The sequence below is a fragment of the Cavia porcellus genome, unplaced genomic scaffold, assembly GCF_034190915.1.
Source record: "Cavia porcellus strain 051 isolate PalLab524CR breed Dunkin Hartley unplaced genomic scaffold, mCavPor4.1 scaffold_8, whole genome shotgun sequence".
Classification (NCBI taxonomy): Eukaryota; Metazoa; Chordata; class Mammalia; order Rodentia; family Caviidae; genus Cavia; species Cavia porcellus.
Window position 1 is genome coordinate 44,732,644 of NW_026947491.1, and position 22,427 is coordinate 44,755,070.

General features: G+C 43.2%; 2 protein-coding genes across 7 annotated transcripts in view; one reads left to right on the top strand and one right to left on the bottom strand.

Moving 5' to 3' along the window:
* Sp7 (Sp7 transcription factor) overlaps positions 1–4,533 on the bottom strand; it is a 33,863-nt gene extending 29,330 nt beyond the window's left edge. For 4 of the 5 annotated variants that reach the window (XM_023567693.2, XM_063254838.1, XM_063254835.1 and 1 more), the window contains exon 1: positions 3,171–4,533. The gene's annotated coding sequence lies outside the window, so the exon portion shown is untranslated. Of the gene's footprint in view, positions 1–1,211; positions 1,316–3,170 lie in introns of all 5 variants that reach the window. The other variant, XM_063254837.1, reaches the window with a different exon arrangement.
* Positions 4,534–14,027: 9,494 nt separating this feature from the next.
* Positions 14,028–22,427, top strand: part of Sp1 (Sp1 transcription factor) — a 46,448-nt gene continuing 38,048 nt past the window's right edge. The window contains exons 1-3 of one of the 2 annotated variants that reach the window (XM_003476026.5): positions 14,028–14,283; positions 15,312–15,472; positions 15,882–17,391. In XM_003476026.5, coding sequence (XP_003476074.2) covers positions 14,277–14,283; positions 15,312–15,472; positions 15,882–17,391 — 1,678 coding nt within the window. In that variant the 5' untranslated portion in view covers positions 14,028–14,276. Of the gene's footprint in view, positions 14,284–15,311; positions 15,473–15,881; positions 17,392–22,427 lie in introns of those variants that run through there. The other variant, XM_013159315.3, reaches the window with a different exon arrangement.

Below are 22,427 nucleotides of genomic sequence, written 5' to 3' on the forward strand. Positions count from 1 at the left end.
AAAACAAAGACTGTCAGCACTGAACAGGTCATGGTGGCACAGGCCTATCATTCCAACACTGAGAGGCTGAGGCAGGAGGATGGCAAATTTGTCCTGAGGCTTAGTGATTTAGGGAGGCCCTGTTTTAACATAAAGAATCAAAAAAGGGGGTAGGAGTGTAGCTTAGCATAAAAGACCTGCGGTCAATACTAGTACACAAAAAAAGTGCTGGAAGGAACTTTGACGACCGTAAGATTAGCCTTTCACTGAGAAACTCCTTCCCTGGCTTCAATCTGTCACAATCCACCTTCGTAACTTTATCCTAGCCTGGCTCAGCTTGTTCCATGATATACTATTATTTTTCTTTACCCTAACTAGAAGCCCTGTGAAATGGTATTCTGCTGTGTAGTTCAATTTCTTTCTAAAGTCACTGAAAAACATATGACAAACCAGGGGCGGTGACACATGTTCTTGGAATCCCAGCAACTTGGGAGGCTGAGGCAGAGGACTGAGTCCAGAAGTCTGAGGTCAAACAGAGTAAAATAGTGACATTGCATTCAGGGGAAAGGGCCAAACACACAAAAAAACCAGGGCTAGAGATGTCAGCCTCTAGTGGCAGACCGCTTGCATACCACCTTGGGACTAGTGGTTATGTCTCAGCACAGGGGTAAAATGCACAGATTAAAAATAACAACAAAACAAAAACCTAACTGTGCCAGGCATGGTGGTGCATACCTGTAATCCCAGCACTCAGAAGGCTGAGGCAGGAGAATTGCCACGAGTTGGAGGCCAACTTGACAAGACTCAGTTTTTTTTTTTTTTTGTCTTTTTTGTTTTTATCGGTACCAGGGATCGAACTCACGACTGCCTGCTTGCAAGGCAAGCGCTTATGCTGCTGAGCTAAATCCCCAGCCCCGACAAGACTCAGTTTTAAGAAAAGAAAAACAAACCAGGTGTGGTGGCGCACTGCAGTAATCCCAGACACCAGAGGCTGAGGCAGGAGTATCCTTGCAAACTCATGACCAACCTGGGCTACAAAGTGAGCCCAAGGCCATCCTGAACTGCACATTGAGACCTTGTCTCAAAAAGACAAAAAAAAAAAAAAAAAAAAAAAAAAAAAAAAGGGTGGGGTGGGGATTTAGCTGCTTTGCAAGTCATAAGTTTGATCCCCAGTACAAAAAAAAAAAATTAAATTTAAAAAAATCCACAAAATTGGGTGTGGTGGTACATACCTTCAATTCCAGCACTTGAGAAGCTGAGGCAGGAGGATTGCCCCATGAGGCCAGTTTAGGTGACACAGTGAGCTCAAGGTCAGATTGAACTACATAGTGAGATCCTGTCTCAAAACAGAACAAAACAGAACAGCAATACAGAACTGTAGGCCAGGCCTGGTAGCTCATGCCTAAAATCCTAGCTCTCTGGAGGCTGAGGCAGGAGGATTGCCATGAATTTAAGACCAGCCTGAGCTACATAATGAGTTCAAGGCCAGTCTGAACTGCAAAGCAAGACTCTGTCTCAAAACAAAAGCCATAAACAAAAATATCAACCAAAAAATACACAACTGGGCTGGGGATTTAGCTCAGTTGCATAAGTGCCTGCCTGGCAAGTACAAGGTTGTGAGTTTGATCCCTGGGACCCCCCCCCCAAAAAAAAATACACAACTGTGATACAGAAATAATCCAATTCCACCAGTATTAAGTGACACATACTTTGGAAAATGCTGTAAAAGTGGAACTAGAGCCAGTGAGTCTTTTTGTGCCTGTGTGTGTGTGTGTGTGTGTGTGTGTGTGAAAATTTTAGTGATACATTTTAGATAAAAGAGAATATTCTGGGCTGAGGATTTAGCTCAGCAGCGTAAGCACCTGCCTGGTAAGTGCAAGGTCAGGAGTTCGATGCCCGGTACCAAAAAAAAAAAAAATCTAAAGAGAATATTCACCAAAAGAAGTTTGTACCTGCATATGATATATTTTGCTTCTTTTTTTGTATTCCTCTCCCCTCGGTTCAAACTCTTTCCCTCTGTATTTACAAAAACTTTGTTTCTATTTTTTTCTTTTTTTCTTGTCCTTTCCTTTCCCTCTCCCCCTTCCCTCTTCCTCTTATTTGAACATTTTCTTTCCATTTAATATCCATTATGCATTTTGACCTTTATTAACACTTTCAGTTTCTCACACGAAATATCAGGCAGTATTTTTTTACAAGGCAGTATTTAAACATGTGTCCAATTTGTATCACCCAAGAGAATGGTCTCAAGGTTCATTTAGCTAGAAACATCTCTCGTTTATCCTTCTTTATGGCTGAGTAATACACTACTGTATATGAAAAACACATCTTCATTCACGGGTATTGATAGGCATTTGGGTTATTTCCAAGATTTAGCTATTACAGGGCTGGGGATTTAGCTCAGCGGCATAAGCGCCTGCCTTGCAAGCAGGCAGTCCTGAGTAAAGACAAAAAAAAAAAAAAAAAAGATTTAGCTATTACAAACTGTGTCCCCATAAACATGAGTGTGTGTGCATCACTGTGGATGCTTTTAAATTCTCTTGGGAAGATAAGACAGAGTAACTGGATCAAAGGGAACCCCTAATTTTAATTTTTTGAGGAATTAGAGTGTTGAGACTTTGATTGCATACATTTCAAAGTTCGGATTTATTTTCTCATTTTATCATGATGGAGCACGCCTTGTAATTCCAGTACCATGGAGGCTGAGGTAGGAGGGTCCTCAAGAAAGCTGAGGCCAGCCTGGACTATGCAGCAAGATCCTGTCTCAAGAAAATTAAAAAAAAAAAAATTTTTTTTTTTTCTTTTTATCAGTACTGGGGATGGAACTCACGACTGCCTGCTTGCAAGGCAGGCACTTATGCCGCTGAGCTAAATCCCCAGCCCCAAGAAAATAAAATTTTTTAAAAAATTTTTTGTCTTTTTCATTTTTATCGGTACCAGGGATCGAACTCACAACTGCACACTTGCAAGGCAGGCGCTTAAGCCGCTGAGCTAAATCCCCAGCCCCCAAGAAAATAAAATTTAAAAAATGGGGAGATGATACAGTCCTAAGGTCTTGCCAGGGCTGGAGAAGCCATTGTTCTTGGAAGATTGCCGGAGACCTTTGTCCAGCTGCGCTGATGACCAGCGGGCCGCCCCCGCAGAAGCCCCAGGAGAAGGTACGAAGCTTGCGGAACTCGGGCCTCGCCCACCTTTGTCCACTGCCACTGCCCCAGGTCGTGCGGCCACTCGAGCTCTCCTCCCGGGCAGCAGCGAGAGCTCGGTGGAGACTCCAGCTCCGCCTGCTCAGGCCTCAGCTGCTCCGGGGACTCCAGGAACAGGCGCTCGCGATCCGGGCGGCCGCCGCCTCGGGGCCGGAAGCGGGGGGCGGGGAGGCCGAGAGACGGCGGCTCCGCCCCGCTGCTCCGGGCGCCGCGTGGCGGCCCGGCTTGTTTACTGCGGCGGCCGCGGCCTCGCCCTTGCTGCCCCGGGCGCCCGGCGTTGCGCCCCCTGCTGTCCCGCGGCCTGGCCCGGGGCGCCAGGAACGGGACCGCGGGGCTGTAGTCGCCCGCTCTGGACTCTGGGCTCTGGGGAGGACTCAGGGGTGCCTAAGGAGTGGAGGAAGGAGGCGGGAGAGCTGCTCAATTTTGGTTAAAGGAGGAGGAACTTAAAAAACAAAGGCACAGGTCACCCTCAGGGCCTGAGCGCGTGGGCGCGTGACAGGGAGGGTAACATGACGCGAAGCGACGCCAGCTGTCGCGGTGAGCTTAGGCTCCCTGAGGAGCCAGAGGGGGTTTGGGGTTTTGGGGGAAGGGAAGTGTTTTGATGGTGTTCCTTCCCAACTGGAATCCCCAGGGGTTTAAATGTTCAGAAAGCCTTTGCGTTTGCTGTTTGGTCTAGTTACGTCCCTGTCTCTCCTGGTTTCTTTAGTTTTCAGAAATACAGATGGATCCTGAACTTGCGAGGTTCTCAACAGTTTCTCTTCCTCTTTGCTCCACCCCCACCCCCAAGAGCCTAACTATGTAGCCAGGCTGGCCTGGCACTGGCTCTGGCTCAGCTGTCTTCCTGCCTCAGCTTCCACCGTACAGGCACTCTGGCTTTTATAAGGGAAAGGGTCTTTAAGCTTCAGAGACCATTAGCCTGGTGTCAGGGCTGTCTTACAGCCCTTTTCAGAAGAGAACATTCTCGAGGAGGTTGGGCCAGAGTTTGGCTCCAGCAATAACTTAAATTGTTTTCTTTGACTCAGCCCCAACCCTGACACAACATCCAACGCCCCAGCCTTTATCCTTCTGCAGGGCCTAAAAGACCACCTGCCCTTGGCTATCTGAAGGACTGAATCCTTTTCTAATACCAGTTACCGTGTGAGCTGCTATGAGTCACAGTGCTTCTCAGATAGGGAAGCAAAAAAGACGAAAGTCAGACTGGAGAATGGGCCGTGATAATAATTACAAAGACTGTCTGTACCTGGTCTTGGGTTTCTCATAAATTCTTGGTTTCACAAAAGTCCAAAGGTTTTTCACTTTTTTTGGTTACTATATTTTGTTTTGTTGAAACATAGTCTCACTGTGTAGTTGAGGCTAGCCTCCAACTCTTGCCTTAGCCTCCCACCTGCTGGGGTTTTATATATGTGAAAGAGGCATGATGATGCGTTGCTACACTGCTGTTACAAATATGCACCTAGTTTATTTTTTCTTAGCTAGTCTTTATCCTATAGGCAATAGGTAGGACAGATAAAAGAAATTTCAGTTTATCTATTTTTTGCTTAACAGTTGTACAATACTTCACAGTTTACTGAGAAGGAAGTTCATGATGATGTGAAAAAATTGGGGAATCATCTGTGTATTTTATATTTGGGACAGGGTTTTGCAGTGTAGTACAGGCTGGCTTTGAATTCACTTCTGAAGATCAGGCTGGTCTGCAGTTTATGGTGATCCTCCTGCCTCAACCTCCCTGAGTGCTGGGATTACAGGCATGCCCCACCACCCCTAGCTCAACTATGTATTTTATTCTTTCTTTCTTTTTTTTGCCTTGCATTGAACCCTTGGTCTTCGTGCTGAGTGAGATACATCCCCAGCTCTTTTACTGTTTGAGACAGGGCCTTCCTAAATTGCTAAACTTAGGTTCTCACTTGTGACCCTCTTACTTCAGCCTCCTCCAATGCTGGGATTACAGGAATGGGACTCCCTGCCCAATTATTATTGTTATTATTTTTGGCTTTTTTTTTTTTTTTTTTTGCGGTACTGGAGATTGAACTCATGACCTTGCGCTTGCCAGGCAGGCACTTATGCCACTGAAGCAAATCCCCGGCCCTATTTTTGGCTTTTTGAGACAGGCTCTTGCTATGTAGATCCAGCCGGCCTTTAACTCAAGGTAATCACACTGCGTCAACCTCCTACCTGGCTAGTTTTTATTTTATTTTACTTTATTTTGTGTGTGTGTGTGTGAGGGTGTGTGTTTTCTTTAGGGTCTTGTTATATTACCAAGCTGGCCTTGAACACTTAGCTCAAGTGATCTTGCTGTTTTAGCCACCTGAGCAGCTAATCTATTAATGTATACAGTGTTACTCTTCATCAGATTAACTAGGAAATTTATGAAAGCTGAAAAGAGGTTTCAAGGTTAGGAGGAAAGATTTAATTTGTAAAAGGCAACCAAGCAGGGTAGCACAATGTCGTAATCCCAGCACTTGGGAGGCTGAAGCAGGAGGAGTGCCATGAGTTGGAAGCTAGCCTAGGCTACACAGTGTGTTCAAGGCCAGCCTGGACTACATAGTGAGATTTTGTCTCAATAATCAATGGCAACCAAATGAAGGCTGAAAGACCAGCCATCATTACTACAGTATCTGGAAATACATTTAGGACTAGGCTTCTTCTTCCACTTAACAGGTATGTACTATATGTAATATATGTCCATCTTTGAGAATGCAAAATAAAAAGACATAGACACAACCCTCAAAATGTGTAGTGCAGCTAAGGCACTAGGGAAGGTGTTGAGGGTAGGACTGGACATTAGATACTTCAGATGTAAGCACCTGTATGTGACAGGAGCACAGTGGTCAGAATATTCTATACTTTGAGGTAAACTGGAAAGACTTCGTTCCTTCCTACACCCTTCTTATCAGTATTTGGGATTGAACCCAGCACTTTTACACTAAGCTCTATTCCCAACCCTTTTTTAATTTTTTGAGACAAATTCTCAAAAAAATTGGCAAGGCTGGGCTGAAAGTTGCAGTCTGCCTGCCTAAGCTTCCCAGAATGCTGGGATTGTAGATAGGTATGGACTGCCTCACTGGACTGGAAAAACTTCATTCTTATCAAAGATAAGAGGGAGAGTGTGATTAGCAAGGCAGGATGACTGTCCCAGCTGTAATCCCAGCTGTTGGGGAGGATGAGACAGGAGGATCAAAAGTTCAAGGTCAGTTTGGGCAATTTAGCAAGATCCTATTTCAATTCCATTCTTACAAGTTGAGGTTAAAAAAAAAAAAAAGATCCTATTTCAAAATAAAAAATGATAAGCCTGCAGACCTACAACTGTAGGTCAGTTGTAGAGCATTTGCCTAAAATGAGTGGGGCTGGGGATTTAGCTCAGCTGCATAAGCACCTGCCTTACAAGCAGGCGGTCGTGAGTTCGATCCCTGGTGCGGATAAAAATGAAAAAGAGAAAAATAAATAAATAAAATAAAAATAAAATGAGTGAGGCTCTGGTTTTGATCCCCAGTACAAAAAGGAAAGAAAAAAGTAAGATTGGGGTTGTCCAGGAGGAAGACAGGCCGAGTGAAGTGGGTTATAGTTTTAAATTTTGAAGTCCCAAGAAAGCATGGCTTCCAACGCTGAACAAAGCACAGTGGACAGTAATGGCCATGAGCCTGGTTAAGTTTAAGGCAAATCATTAAGACCCTTGACTGTCTTTCTAGACTGTTCCCACTTAGCACAAATGAGGTATACCACATCAATGACAGACACAATTCATACTGCTAAGTTTTTATCTTTGTCTTGCTTTTGTTTTGTGGGACCAGGGATTGGACCTAGGGAGTATTTTTTTTTTTTAACCTAGGGAGTATTGAACTACATCCCAGCTCTTTCTTTTTAATTTACTAATTTATTTATTTAACGGTGACAGGATTTATTTGAAAAAAAATAAATGTGAAGCATGAGGGAGAAACTGGCTCTAGAGAGTAAAGTTGGGCCTAGTAAAAGAGGAAATATCAAGATAAAAGTACACCTCAGAGATGCATACCTGTAATCCTAGCACTCAGGAGGCTGAGAAAGAAAGACTGGCTCCAGTCTGAGGCCAGCCAGGGCAATATAGTCTAAGTCTGCCTGAACTAAATACTGAGATGCTGTCTCAAAAAAAATATATATATATACCCAGGAGGCACAGGGTTGGTTATCTTGAGTATTCACAATAGCCAGTTTTTATTTTATTTTGGATGTTGAGGAAAGGTCTTGTTATATATTTCAGGGTGGCCTTGAACTCATTCTGTATCTCAGGCTGTTTTAGAACTCTAGATGATCTTCCTGCCTCAGCCTCCTAAATTATAGGCATGCATCACCATACCTGGTTTAGTTTCTTTTTTTGTTGGTTTGTTGTCCCTACTGAGTCTCTTTGTATAATCTAGGCTGGCCTGGAACTCATGGGATTATAGGAATATACCACCACAACAATTTTGGTTTCTTTTTTTAGAAAAAAAAAAAAAAAAAGATTATTTTTTTCCTTATAGGTCACACTCAGGGCCTTGTGCTTACTGGTCAGGTGAGTTACACTGGTCCTTTCTTTTTTCTTTTTTCTTTTCTTTTCTTTTTTTTTTTTTTTTCAGTACCAGGGATTGAATTTACAGCCTCATGCTTGTCAAGCAGGCACTTACACCACTGAGCTAAATCTGATCCTTTATTTTTATTTTGGTTTAAAGAAAATTTGTTCAGGTTTTCAGAGGAATTGGATGATTGTGGCTAGAACCCTTTACTTTCAAGGACTGTCAGTAAACTGCATACATCTAGCACATACCTTAATAGCCAGGTACAGTTCTGTCCTGGAATAGTAAAGATAAAGGATTGTGAAAAGGATAATGCTACTGAATTTTGCTTTTTTTTTTTTTTTTTTAAGATAGCGTCTCACTGTGTAGCACAGGCTGGCCTCAAACTCACCATGATCCTTCTGCCTCAAGCTTCCTGAGTGCTGGGATCACAGGCGCACAGCATGCCCAGAAAATTTTACTTTTTTTTGGTACCAATTCACAATCTCATACTTGCCAGGTAGGCACACTGTATCACTGAGCTATATCCTCGGTCCCACAAATTTTACTTTTTTTTTTTTTTTGTCTTTTTCTTGGTACCAGGGATCGAACTCACAACCACATACTTGCAAGGCAGGCGCTTATGCTGCTGAGCTAAATCCCCAGCCCCCACAAATTTTACTTTAAATCTAGGCATTTTTCTTAATATCTGGGATAATAGCAAACTCTAAGCAGGGCCTGGTGGTACATGCCTATAATCCCTCATTTGGGAGCCTGAGGCAGATGACAGCAGTGAATTCAAGGCCAATTTAGGGTATATAAGTGAGTTCAAAGCCAGTCTGCACTACATAGTGAGTCCCTGTCTCAAGAAAAAAAAAAAAAAAAAAGCTCTAGTTCCAATTTTGGGCATAGAGGAATCTAAAAAAATGGATAAACAGAGGCGTTGGAAATACAGAGCAGTCATAACTTAGGCATCTGACCCTCAGTTTCCTTCTCTGAGGATGACTGTTGTGCTCTTTTCTTTTGGTGGTGTTTGGGATCAAATTTAGGGTCATGGAGAGAGGAAGGTAAAAGAAAGCACTGTAAAAAAATTAAGTTGTGTACATGTATCAACTCAATGATAAATATAATCATTATACTGTAAACGTGCTTTAAAAAAGAACAAAAAGAGCTGGGGATTTAGCTCAGCAGCATAAGCGCCTGCCTTGTAAGCAGGCAGTCATGAGTTGGATCCCTGGTACGGATTTAAAAAAAGAACCTATAAAAAAGAACAAAAAAACTGGGCCTTGCATATGCTGGGCAACTGCTCTGCACTAAGCTATATCACTCAGCTCAGTCTCTTGAATCTGCCCAAAGAATAGTCAGTCAACATGAAGCTTTTCGAGTATAGCTCCAGAGTTATTTTCTCCCCCATCACTCCTTAGCGAGTTTGGTGTAGCCTATTGCTTAATATACTAAACAGCTGTTAGAATCCTCTGAGTTTGGTTTACAAGGATAAGTAATGTAGCAGCATCTTCCCAGAAGTTTCTTTCCTTCCGAAGGCTTCTTGCCAGTTTCTTCACCGATGTTTCTTTTTCTCTGTTTCTCCCCTGGTACTAGGATTTGAATCCAGGGCCTTGGTGCTTAGCTACATCCCCATATCCCTTTCTTTTTATTTTCTCTTCCTTTCCTCTTTTTTTTTTTTTTTTTTTTTTTTTGTCTTTTTCCTTTTTATCGGTACCAGGGATTGAACTCACGACTACCTGCTTGCAAGGCAGGTGTTTATGCCGCTGAGCTAAATCCCCAGCCCCCTCTTTCTTTCCTTTCCTTCCCTTTCCTTTTTCCTTTCCTTACTTTTTCCTTTTCTTTCCTTTCCTTTCCTTTCCTTGGCCCCTGTGTAGTACACGTTTAATGGTCTTTTTTTTTTTTTTTTTTTTTTTTTAAAGTTTAATGGTCTTTGGGGCTGGGGATTTAGCTCAGCGCATAAGCGCCTGCCTTGCAAGCAGGTAGTCGTGAGTTCGATCCCCGGTACCGATAAAAAGGAAAAAGACAAAAAAACAAAACAAACAAACAAAAAGTTTAATGATAGGCATAAGCGCCTGCCTTGCAAGCAGGCAGTCGTGAGTTCGATCCCTGGTACCGATAAAAACGAAAAAGACAAAAAAAAAAAAAAAAAGTTTAATGATCTTTATCTGAAAAACTTCATAGAAAATTTGGTTTATGATGGGTGTACACTTTGGAGGATGAGGCAGGAGGATTGATACAAATTGGGGCTATATAGTGAGCTCTGGGCCAGTCCAAATTACATAATGAGAACCTAGCTCAAGGAATAACAAATTGGTTTAACTCTCAGCAGTCTACTCCTGAGGTCTGAGGAAGCTTGCCTTCTTTTGAGCTACCTGATCATTCTTCTAGACAAGGAACATTTTGGTACAGTTCTACTTTTTAACTTCTCCAGGTTCTTTTTAGAAATTGGATTCTCTTGTATAGCAGTATGTGCTTTCTTATACATCTCCTCTATATATGGAGTTACATTGTTCTTTTATTACTGAGAGAACTGTTTCTTGTAAGCATCTTTATTTTTTATTTTTTTTACCGGTACCAGGGATCAAACTCAGGACCGCCTGCTTGCAAGGCAGTTGCTTATGCCGCTGAGCTAAACCCCCAGCCCCGTAAGCATCTTTATTGTCTTCCATTAGGTAATACATATAACCTGTAATGCCCTGACCCATGATGTGCTTATGATGTACTGCTGAACTGAACTCCTTGCTTTCAGAACCTAACTAGGGAATCATTTGATACTGTGAGGTATAAACAACCTTCCATCCATAGGGGCTGGGCATTTAGCTCAGCGCATAAGCGCCTGCCTTCAGGGCTCCCAAAGCTGTATGTATTATCAGTTGTAGTTCGGTAAAGGCCTGCATCCAAATTGCAGGTGAAAGCACTAAGTTGACCATCAATGCTTTCTACTTTGTATTTGATTATTTGATTATTTTAAAAGATGAAAAGTATTTCCAAAAGATGAGAAGTGTAAAACAAAAAGAGGCCTTTATTCTGAGAACACGGAGAGAGATGACTGGCACCCCAGCCGCTGAAGTCTGGTGATCTCTCTCGTGGACACGTGGCGTGGGGGGGATATAAGCAGCCTAAGCTTAGGGCAGTGCTCTAAGGCCATTAGAGATGCACAGGTATTTCATTGGCACACGTTTGGTGCCAGGGGCAGATTCCAAAGGTTGGGGGGATATAGAGTTACAGGTAAATCTCCAGGGGTGGGAGAGACAGGAGCTCCCTGATTCCGGCTGAGGTCTTTTCTGGCTACAGTGTCCCATCTGGGCCAAAACCCTTTTAGTATTCATCTCCAGTCACCTCCACCTGGTCTTCATGTAGCTCATCCATGCCAAACCTACTGAGAAACTTGTAGGCCTGTTGCAGCATAATTTGGAAGGCAGCTATGCTCACCACTGTACCACCAAAATATTACAGCATAATTTGTTAGGTCAGCTTACACTCTATATTTCCGTAGTTCGTGTGTATATGCTGCATAGACTATCATCCTCAATCTGACAAGTGATACCTCCCTTAGTTACACCAACTATTATGTTAAGTGTGTTGTACTTATTTTTGTCCTGGATCACCTAGCGTTTTGGAGATAGTAATCAGTTTTGCCCTCTTATTTTCTAAACTTGGTGTCACTTAAAGTAGGCCTTATTTTTGACTTTAACAAACCTTTATGGGTACTAGAGACCCAATACTGCAGCTTTGCATAGATCTACAGGCCCAGCAGCATCACAGGGGGAAGCTATTTAGAGATAGATGTTCTAGCTGGGTGTGGTGGTCACACCTGTAATCCCAGTCCTTTATAGGGGAAGTTGAAGCAGGAACAATACAAATTTGAGGTCAGCAAGGGCAGTTCAGGAATTAAGGAAACTGTGCTCCAAAAGAAAGAAAGAAAAGGGCCTGGGGATTTAGCTCAGTGGCATAAGCACCTGCCTTGCAAGCGTGAAGTAGTGAGTTTGGTTTTCGGTACCAAAACAAAACAAAACAAAAGACTTAACAAAGCCCTGGGTTCAAGTCCCACTCCAGAGATTCTGACTTATTATAATGTCTGGGATGTGATTCTTGGAACCTGCCTGAAAAAAAAAAAAAAAAAAAAAACCCTATTAAAAGAGTTTAAAAAAAAAAAAAGCTGGGGCTGGGGATTTAGCTCAGCGCATAAGCGGCGGGCCTTGCAAGCATGTGGTCGTGATTGTGATCCCTGGTACTAATTTAAAAAAAAAAATTCCCTCATTACTTTTTTTTGTTATGCTGGGAATAGAATGGCAGTTTGAAAAACCTTGATGTAATTTATTGTAACACAAACTAATATATATGTATCTTGAGACAGGGTTTCACTGTGTAGTTCAAGTGGGCCTTAAATTCCCTTTGTAGCCCAGATTGGTCCTTGAACATTCAGTGATCCTCTTGCCTCAGCCTCCTGAGGTTCTGAGTGCTGAGATTACAGGCACCGGCCACCACGCCTGGCACAAACCAGTAAAATTTTAAAGAAAAATATGGAGGTTTTAAAAAAAATTTTGAGCTGTCCTGAGTCCGGGCAGGATTTTCTTTCAGGAGCTAGAAGGTATCAATAGATATTAATCTTACTTGTTTTAGAGATGTAGTTTAGTGGTACAGGATATGCTAAACAGGCATAATGCCATGGGTTCTATTTCCAACACTGTAATTTTTTTCTGTACTGGGGATTGAATTCACACCCCTGCACAGGCCAGGCAAGCTGAGCTAAATCCCCGGAAAAACAATTTTTAAATAAAAATTTTTATTAAGCCTATTTAAGTAAATGATTATGCAAGATATTGTTTATTCACTTAAGATTCAATACTTTGTGGGATCCAATTCATTACCTTTGTGATCTTGGTAACTTCTTTTCCTAAACCTCAATTATAATGATACAGAATATCTCTAATACTTAATATTTTCCTTATAAGGATGACATAAAGAATGCCAAACTTCTAATTTAGGTACATGGCCCAGTAAGTAACCATTTCACCTTTCTAAGGCCCTGCCTGAAGCAACACAGGCCTCATTCCTAATTTAAGGGCTTATGATCCCTTGGGAGACTCCAGATTCTGTAACATGTAAATATATATTGAAGAGCAGAATTGTAGGTAATGAAAAGACAGCATATAAAGTACAGTACTGATGCTAAAGAGAATGACATATCATCGACAAGCCTTGCACTAAAGCAAGGATAAAGGAGCAAAATGGAGGTCAAAGTCTTCGTGATTGCAAAACGCACAACTCGGCTATTTTGCTTTATGCTTAGGCAGTATTTACAATTATGTGGGGGGAAAAGAAAGTGTTTCCACTCCAGTACGTTCTCCAACGAACCCCTGAAAAGTTAACTGGCTTAAGTTTAATGGATAGCGCCTTTGTCTGGAACAGCTTAATAAAATGGCGTTTACTGTGTCTTACAAAAACCTTGAGAAAGGGCCGGCACAGAACTGAGTTTGCGAGCGCTGTCACCAGATCTCGTCCCATCCGTATTCGCAAGGCTTACGCCCACACTGAGAAGCATCCGCCCGGCTGTACAACCACCAGGGCTGGAGACGAGGCTCGAAAAGTACTCTGTTGAGAGCCATTACGCGAAGGCGAAAACGGGACTGACGCAGAACTGCACGCCAAGTACCTCGACCCTGACACTTGTTGAACTTCAGGGTTCTGCGGAAGTACATCATCTAAATGCTGTTAAGCCATCCCCTGAGGAGGGCCAATATGGCGACAGACTTCTCTTGGCACTGCCCTAATCCCTCCCTCCTGATAGGCGGCCCCAATACCACCCATTGGTTAATTTGGAGGAGGTACCAGTTTTACTTCGCTCTTTCATTGGACTAAGTACCTGAGGGAGAAGCCATTTCTTCTATACACATTCCAAGTTCCCGCCCTCAGAGTTCATTCGGCGTTTAATTGGCTTTTAGCTCACGTCAATATGAATTTTGTTCTGCCTCTTTTCAGTGTTAATCCAATCATAACTTTTTTGGCTGCCCGCCTGATTTCGGATTGGTTTAGATCAGCCTGATCCTACGCTGTTCCTGCTCTCCTCGTACTCGCCTCCCAACCAGGATTTTGCCCAGGCATGTCCAAAGTTCTGGTTGGTCGTTGTTCTGTCATTCCTATCAAAGCGCTTCCTATCCCTGTCGTTGGGTGATCCCGCCTGGCGGTTGACTGGTTTCTTGCCCAGCCTATCACTTCCAGATCCCGCCCTTCCTTACTTCCTATATACTTCATTGGTTTTTAAAACTGAGAGGGCGGCCCTTTTGGGCGTACACTAGGTACGCAATTTTGTCTTACACGCCTTAGAGAAGGAATGAGTTTTGCCATTGGGCAAGCTGCCTGCCTTTTTTCTGCAAGTTCCTCCCTTCCCCCTCCCTCATTGGGCGGGGCAGCAGTGGAGGGGTGGAGCCTAGGTCGGGCTTGTGGCGCGCTGCTCCCTCCTCCTTACCCCCCCCTCCCTGTCCGGTCCGGGTTAGCTTGCCTCGTCAGCGTCCGCGTTTTTCCTGGCCCCCCCCACCCCCCCCGGACAGGACCCCTTTGAGCTCGTCCCTCAGCTGCCACCATGAGCGGTAAGGATGAGTCCACTTGAAACTGAGGGGTGGAAGGGGAGTGAGGGGGCGCGCGCGAGGGCCGACCGGGCGGTCCCCGCCGTGAGGGGGGGCGGGCGGGAGGCGGCGGCGGCGGCCTTGGTCCCGCCTGGGGCGGAGGGAAGGGAGGGAGAAGGGGCAGTGGCGGGGCCTCCGAGGAGGAGGGGGATGGGCCGCCCGCCCCGGGGGAGGGGGCAGCGTGGCCTCGCCCGCCCCCTACCCGCCCCGGCCACGGGGGACGGGCCTTACCCCCCAGTACCCGGTCGCCCGCCTGAGGCTCCTCCCGACGGGGGCTGGCGCCGCGGGGGTGGCCCGAACAGCGCAAGCCCCGCCCGGGCCAACCGCCTCGCTAGTCCGCCCTCTGGTCGCAGCCTGCCCCAAGGTCCTCCTCCCCCCACCCAATGCATTCCCCTCCCCCCCACCGTCCCGCCCTTTCCACGCCCCTCACCCCGAAACCGCCCTTTTTCACTAGGGCCCGCCCTGCCTCGGCCCCGAAATCTGATTGCCAACCTCTAGAACATTTTAGCCCCTTACCAGTATTCACAAATGTCTCCTTGCAATGTTTCTTTCTTTCCTCTTTCCCTTCTTTTCCTCTTGTTACTTTCTACAGTTGTATTTTCCACCCTTTCAGCCTTCATTTCAGCATACTTTCTGTCCACTCACATGTTTATTTTTGCTTTATGTATCCTTTTCCCAAGAATATGTTTTCTCATTTTAAAACTCAGCACTGCCCATCACTTATCGCATTTCCTATACCTGAAGGACTTGTTCAATGGTTTTTGAGTCTTATTTTGTTTGTGGGAATATTAAGGCCCAGTTTTGCCACCATTGAACCCATTTGTGTCTTGTATCCCTAGGATTTGCCCTGCATCAATTCATTTTCTTTATAGTTGCACCGATCCTCTTCCTGTTAATCATTACTGACACATCGTAGCCTCCTTTTATCTTTTCTGACTTAATCCTTCTTCTTTCCCCCACTTTAAATTGTTCATGTTTTAATTCTTTTTCAGATCAAGATCACTCCATGGATGAAATGACGCCAGTGGTGAAGATTGAGAAAGGAGTTGGTGGCAATAATGGGGGCAGTGGTAATGGTGGTGGTGCCTTTTCTCAGACTCGAAGCAGCAGCACAGGCAGTACCAGCAGCAGTGGAGGAGGAGGAGGAGGGCAGGTGAGTGAGTGATCATCATAAAGTAGGGAAGGTGTTGAGAGGATATAAATATTCTTAGAAATTGCCTGAGTCTTAATAGAAACTTTTTAGGAAAAGATGGAAATAACCAAATAAATAGGGAAGTAAGCCCAGAGACACATGAATTGGAAATTCCCCAGGGATGAGTTTCAGCAATACACAAAGGTCAGCTTTTGTTTTTTGGTGAACCCAGAGCCTCTTGCCTCTGTGGGCAAGTGTTTTACCCTTCAGTTATACTCCCAGCCCCAGACAGGTCAGATTTTTGTTTCTGGTCTTTCTTTTATTTTTTTCCTTTTTTTGCATTGTGTTGCTGTTTATTTGTTGTATACTGCCCCCTAGGCTAGCAGATGGGTGTCACTAACTCCTTTCCTCTCCTCTATTTCCTGGCCAGGAATCCCAGCCATCCCCTTTGGCTCTGCTGGCAGCAACCTGCAGCAGAATTGAGTCACCCAATGAGAACAGCAACAACTCCCAGGGCCCAAGCCAGTCAGGGGGCACAGGTGAGCTTGACCTCACAGCTACGCAACTTTCACAGGGTGCCAATGGCTGGCAAATCATCTCTTCCTCCTCTGGGGCTACTCCTACCTCAAAGGAACAGAGTGGCAACAGTACCAATGGCAGTAATGGCAGTGAATCTTCCAAGAACCGCACAGTCTCTGGTGGCCAGTATGTTGTGGCTGCTACCCCCAACTTACAGAACCAGCAAGTTCTGACAGGATTATCTGGAGTGATGCCTAACATTCAGTATCAAGTAATACCACAGTTCCAGACAGTTGATGGACAGCAGCTGCAGTTTGCCACTACTGGAGCCCAAGTGCAACAGGATAGTTCTGGTCAAATACAGATTATACCAGGTGCAAACCAACAGATCATTACAAATCGAGGAAGTGGCGGCAACATCATTGCTGCTATGCCAAACCTCCTTCAGCAGGCTGTCCCTCTTCAAGGCCTGACTAATAATGTGCTCTCAGGACAGACTCAGTATGTGACCAATGTACCAGTGGCCCTGAATGGGAACATCACCTTGCTACCTGTCAACAGTGTTTCTGCAGCTACCTTGACTCCCAGCTCTCAGGCAGTCACGATTAGCAGCTCTGGGTCCCAGGAAAGTGGCTCACAGCCTGTCACTTCAGGGACTGGCAGTTCTGCCAGCTTGGTATCATCCCAAGCCAGTTCCAGTTCCTTTTTCACCAATGCCAATAGCTACTCAACAACTACTACTACCAGCAACATGGGAATTATGAACTTTACCACCAGCGGATCATCAGGGACCAACTCTCAAGGCCAGACATCCCAGAGGGTCAGTGGGTTGCAGGGGTCTGATGCTCTGAACATCCAACAGAACCAGACATCCGGAGGCTCACTGCAAGCAAATCAGCAGAAGGAGGGAGAGCAAAACCAGCAGACACAGCAACAAATTCTTATTCAGCCTCAGCTAGTTCAAGGGGGACAAGCCCTTCAGGCCCTTCAAACAGCACCATTGCCAGGTCAGAGCTTTACAACTCAAGCTATCTCCCAGGAAACTCTCCAGAACCTCCAGCTTCAAGCTGTTCCAAACTCTGGCCCCATCATCATCCGGACGCCAACAGTGGGGCCCAATGGACAGGTCAGCTGGCAGACTCTACAGCTGCAAAACCTCCAGGTTCAGAACCCTCAAGCCCAGACAATCACCTTGGCTCCAATGCAAGGTGTTTCCTTGGGTCAAACCAGCAGCAGCAACACCACCCTGACACCTATTGCCTCAGCTGCCTCCATCCCTGCCGGCACAGTCACTGTGAATGCTGCTCAGCTCTCCTCCATGCCAGGCCTCCAGACCATTAACCTCAGCGCATTGGGTACTCCAGGAATCCAGGTGCACCAGCTTCCAGGCCTGCCATTGGCAGCTATCGCAAATACCCCAGGTAAGATGTGTTTTTTTTTTTTCTTTCTTGTGACAGGGTCTCATGTAATTCATGCTATCCTTGAACTCCCTATGTAGCCCAACCTGCCCTCAAAACTCATGGCGTTTCTCCTGTCTCAGCCTCCTGAGTGCTGGATTCACGATGCCCAGCAAGGCTTCTAATTTTTTTTTTTTTGGTACCAGGGATCGAACTCATGACCTTGTTCTTGCCAGGCAGGCGCTTATGCCACTGAGCCCTAATCTTTTGCTTTTATTATGAACTGATTTTAGCACTTAGCTGAAATTATTAAGTCAAAAGAGGGAATGTAAGTATATATTGGGTGACACTTTTTCAAGGACTAATCATTTAGACAAGCGAATCAAAAAGTACCTATAATTTTATTTAATTTGGAACTGAATAAACAAAAACTTTTTAGTTCATCTGATACAGCAGAATATATACTTGTGGTCAGTGTCCTGGGGTTTATGTACTTTGTAGTGCGTCTCATACTCCAGAGCAAAGCTGGCAAACTTATGCATAGGCTTTTTTTTTTTTTTTTAAATGTAAAATTAGGGCTACAGTTGAGTTTGGTGGTATAGCTCTTGTAGCATTGTGAGGCCCTCAGTTCGGTCCCCAACTCAACAAAAGTAAGTAAGTAAATAAATATTCTGAGGTGTTTCTTAAGCGTAAAAACTGATTATTAGTTGGATGTATGGTGCCTGCCTATAAAAATTCCAGTGCTCTGGGGGGCTGAGTTAGGAGGATTGTGTATTCTGTATAATATGGTAACAATTTAGCAAGACCCTGTCTCAGAGTAAAATAAAAAGGGCTAGAGATTAACTCTAAAAGGCTCTCACAGTTCAACCTCCAGTACTGAAAAAAGTTTATTACGAATTTGATATATTTATGAGTAGTTTTTAAATGTTGAGATATGACCTATGAAGTATAACTCGTAATTAAGGGACAAGTGATCTAATGATTCCAAAAAAATTTTTTGCGACACAAATACCCTGGGTATTTGTTGAGGGGAAGGTTGGGGAACCTGTGCATGCTAGGCGGGTGCTGACACTAAGCTATATCCTCTCAGCGCTTCCTTTTTTTTATTTAGGGTCTCCGCTTTGTAGCTCAGGGTGCCCTTGAACTCGAACTTGACTCAGCCTCCCAAGTGCCCTCAGTCCTTCCTGATTAGTTAATCAGAATCCTGCATTATATGCAAACTGGTAAATCAAGGTTTAATTTTTTTTTTTTTTTTTTAATTCTGAGACTGTCTGGCTAAATTGTTAAATTGCTTAGGCTGGGCTTCAGTTTGTAACTTTTCTGTCTCAGCATCCCAGAATTATAGGCATGTCCTTTTTTTGGTTGTCTTCTGTGTTTTGAGTCAGGATCTCATACTGTAGTCCAGGTTTGTCTTGAACTTGGCAGTCTTTCTGTCTTAGTCTTTCAGATCCTGGTTGTATAGAAATGGGCTGCCATACCTGATTGGAATTACTTTAAAGTTCTCATTCATTTTGAGTGGTTGTTATATAAACAGGGGTAACAAATATGGGGATAACCATAGTTCTTGTCTTTTGGAGTTTTGAAAATTTTAGGAGGGGAGGTCTGTTTAAGTTCTCTCTCTCTCTCTCTCTCTCTCTTTTTTTTTCTTTAAGTTCCCTTAACTTCTCAATTCTTAAGTACTTACCTACGCATTTTAGTGTTTTGTTTCACCGTATAGTCCAGGCTGGCCTTGAACTCCTGTCAGTCCCTCTTGCATCAGCTTCCTGAGTTCTGCAGGTGCTAGGATTACAGGCACATGCCACCACACTTGGCAGTTCTTATATATTTAAAATGACTACACTTTAAAAAATAATAAAATAAAATAAAATAACTACATCTTAAGCTTTGACAAGACAATTTTTTGTTTGCTTTTTGTGGTACCATAACTGGATCTTAGATCCTTGTTTTGGGGTAAGGAAGATTGAAACTGACAAAACAGCAAACAGCAAATGGTGAGGATTAGGCAAGTGTGCCTTTGTTAGAATAAAAGAGGAGCTTCCTGCTAGTCTGGAAAGTGTAGAGGTTCATAAGGCAGACACTACAGATGTTTAGTTCTGTTGGCTTTTTATACAATTTTTGGGGCTGGTGTACATGACAGAAAGCAGGGGTGCTCCTTGTTGCTAGTAGGCCTTTGATGTCTGGAAAGCAAGGTGCTTTATTTGTATTTCATTTCCTCCAAGGTCTGTCTCTCCCATTTGGTTAAAGACCTATTCTTTCTTTGTTTCTTGCATTTTATTAGGCCCTGATAGTCTGTTCTATGTTTTAATTTACTGGAGCCCAACTTTTACTTTAACTATTCAGGATCTGCTCCCTATCTACCTAATCTTCCTATCTCCTGGCTTAAAACCCAGGTTCTCATGCATGCTAGACAAGTACTGTACCACTGAGCTGCACTTTTAGCCCTTTTACTATATATATAGTTTTATTTATTTATTTATTTATTTGTCTTTTTCCTTTTTATCGGTACCGGGGATTGAGCTCACAACTGCCTGCTTGCAAGGCAGGCGTTATGCCACTGAGCTAAATCCCCAGCTCCTTATAGTTATTTTTAAATTTTTAGACTAAGTTTTCCTGCGTGCCCAGACTGTAATCACATTTGGGATCCTGGTGCCTTAGTCTCCTGGAATAGTTGGAATTGCTGGTGTGCATCATCTTATCTGTTTAACTTGTTTTATGATGAATTGGAGAACTTGGAGTAGAAAGTTAGAGCTAGAAGTTGTTTAGTACAACTACCTTATTTTCTGGATGAGGAAATTGAGATACAAAGAAATACTTCAGTAATGAGATAACATCCAGAGACAGGGATTTATGTTAGCTCTCTTTGTCTAGGACAATCCTGCAATCCTGTTAGACTACAAATTGAAAATATACATATATATATATATATATATATATATATATTTTTTTTTTTTTTTTTTTTTGGTACTTGGGATCGAACTCACAACTATGTACTTGCAAGGTAGGCTCTTATGCCACTGAGCTAATTCCCCAGCTTAGACTACAAATTTATTTATTTATTTATTTATTTATTTATTTATTTATTTATTTATTTTTGGTACCAGGGATCCAACTTATGACCTTACACTTGCCAGTCAGGTGCTTATGCCACTGAGCTAAATCCCCAGCCCTAGATTACAAATTTATGTAAATAGAAATGAGAAAAGTATTACGAACTGAATTTAACAGCCTGGAAAATTAAGATACTCTTGAGTAATCTACATCAGAATGTTTGTTTTTTTATTGCTCTAAAGTTGTTTTATATAGCAGTTTGGCACTTCAGAGGAAAGCAGGACTGAGTCACACTATTCATGGTAATAATAAGGATTTTTGCAGTTTCTAAAAGGTTTACTAGGTACTAGAGAACACTTATGTGACACTGTCAATGCTAAATCAAGCTCTAGGAAAGTGGACCACTTAAACTGTCATGTAGTAGTGCTAGCTGGTTGGTCTAGATGGTCTCTGAACTAAGGAAATGCATTCATTTTTGGCCATTTTGTAAAAATTAAGAAAATTTCTGTATTAACAGTATCTTTTGAATTGGATGTGGTGGCACATCCTTATAATCCCATCTCTCAAGAGGCTGAGGCAGGAGGGTTGCTGTGGGTTTGAGGCCAGCCTGGGCTGCAAAATGAATTCAAGACCAGCCTAAAGTGCACAGTGAAACCGTGTCTCAAAAAAGACAGACACCTGAGTGTACACACACACACAAAAAACAAAACAAAACAAAACAAAAAACCAGTGTCTTTTGAAGATAAAAGTTTCTTTTTTTGCTGTTTTTGAGATAGGATCCCACTATATAGTTCGGGCTGGCCTTGAATTTACTGTGATCCTTCTGCCTTAGCCTCTCCAGTGCTTTTTTTTTTTTTTTTTTTTTGGCTAGTAATAATTGTTAATCTTTTTTTTCCCCTTGAATCATGAATACTGAGATAATAAAATCATTTTCTGGAATCTTGGACTCAGCAGCTGTTACCTAGCTATGGAAGATCTCATCTCTTTTTCTGACATTTTATTTTATTTTTTGGTACCAGGAATTGGAACTCAGGATTTTGTGCTTGCCAGGCAAGTGCGGTGCCACTGAACTATATCCTCAACTTATGACCTATTATTTTACTGGAAAAATTAAACTACTTGGTAATATGTTCAACCTCTTGGCAGTATGATGTAGTAGAAATTATACTGAATGTGAAATCATGTAAGCTGCATGTACCCCCACATCCCTCACTATTTTACTTTACAAAATGAGGTATTGCAGTTTTGGGACAATTTTAAATCATCTTTTAGAAAGTCTTGAAGTTCTCCTGTTCACTTCTGTTTTGTTTGTTGATGAATATACAAGTGAAGGCATATATTTAGAACCAAAATAACCCAGCTCCTTCTGTGTTCTTGTATTTTAATGGCCATGTCCTCCCTAATAGATGGTAATAAGAGAAAGACTATGTGATTAACTGATTTTATTTTCAAGACTAAAATGATCTGTGGGCTCCTGATTATATTTAAAAAATGTTTTAAGACATCAGTAATTGGAGGCCCCCCCAATTGGGAATTGAACTCAGGACCTTGCACTTGCCTGGGAGGCGCTATGTTTTGTGGCTTTTTTTTTTTGGTACTGGAGATCAAACTCACGACCTTGTGTCTGCCAGGCAAGCCCTTACACCACTGAGCTAAATCTCTGACCCTGTTTTTTTTTTTCTTTTTTTTTCTTTTTGAGACAAGAGTCTCCCTATGTAGTTCAGGCTGGCCATGAGCTCACTGTGTAGCCCAGCCTGGCCTTGAATTTATGGTAATTCTCCTGCTTCGCCCTCTATAAAGTACAGGGATTACAGGGCTGGACTGCAATGCACAGCAATAAAAACGTTTGTTTGTTTGTTTGTTTGTTTGTTTCTTGGTCTTACTTATGACTACCTGCTTGCAAGGCAGGCAACTTATGCTGCTGAGCTAAATCCCCAGCCCCCTATTGTTTGTTTTTTGAGATGGGGTCTCACTTATGTAGGTCAGGTGGCATAGAACTCATTGTATAGCTG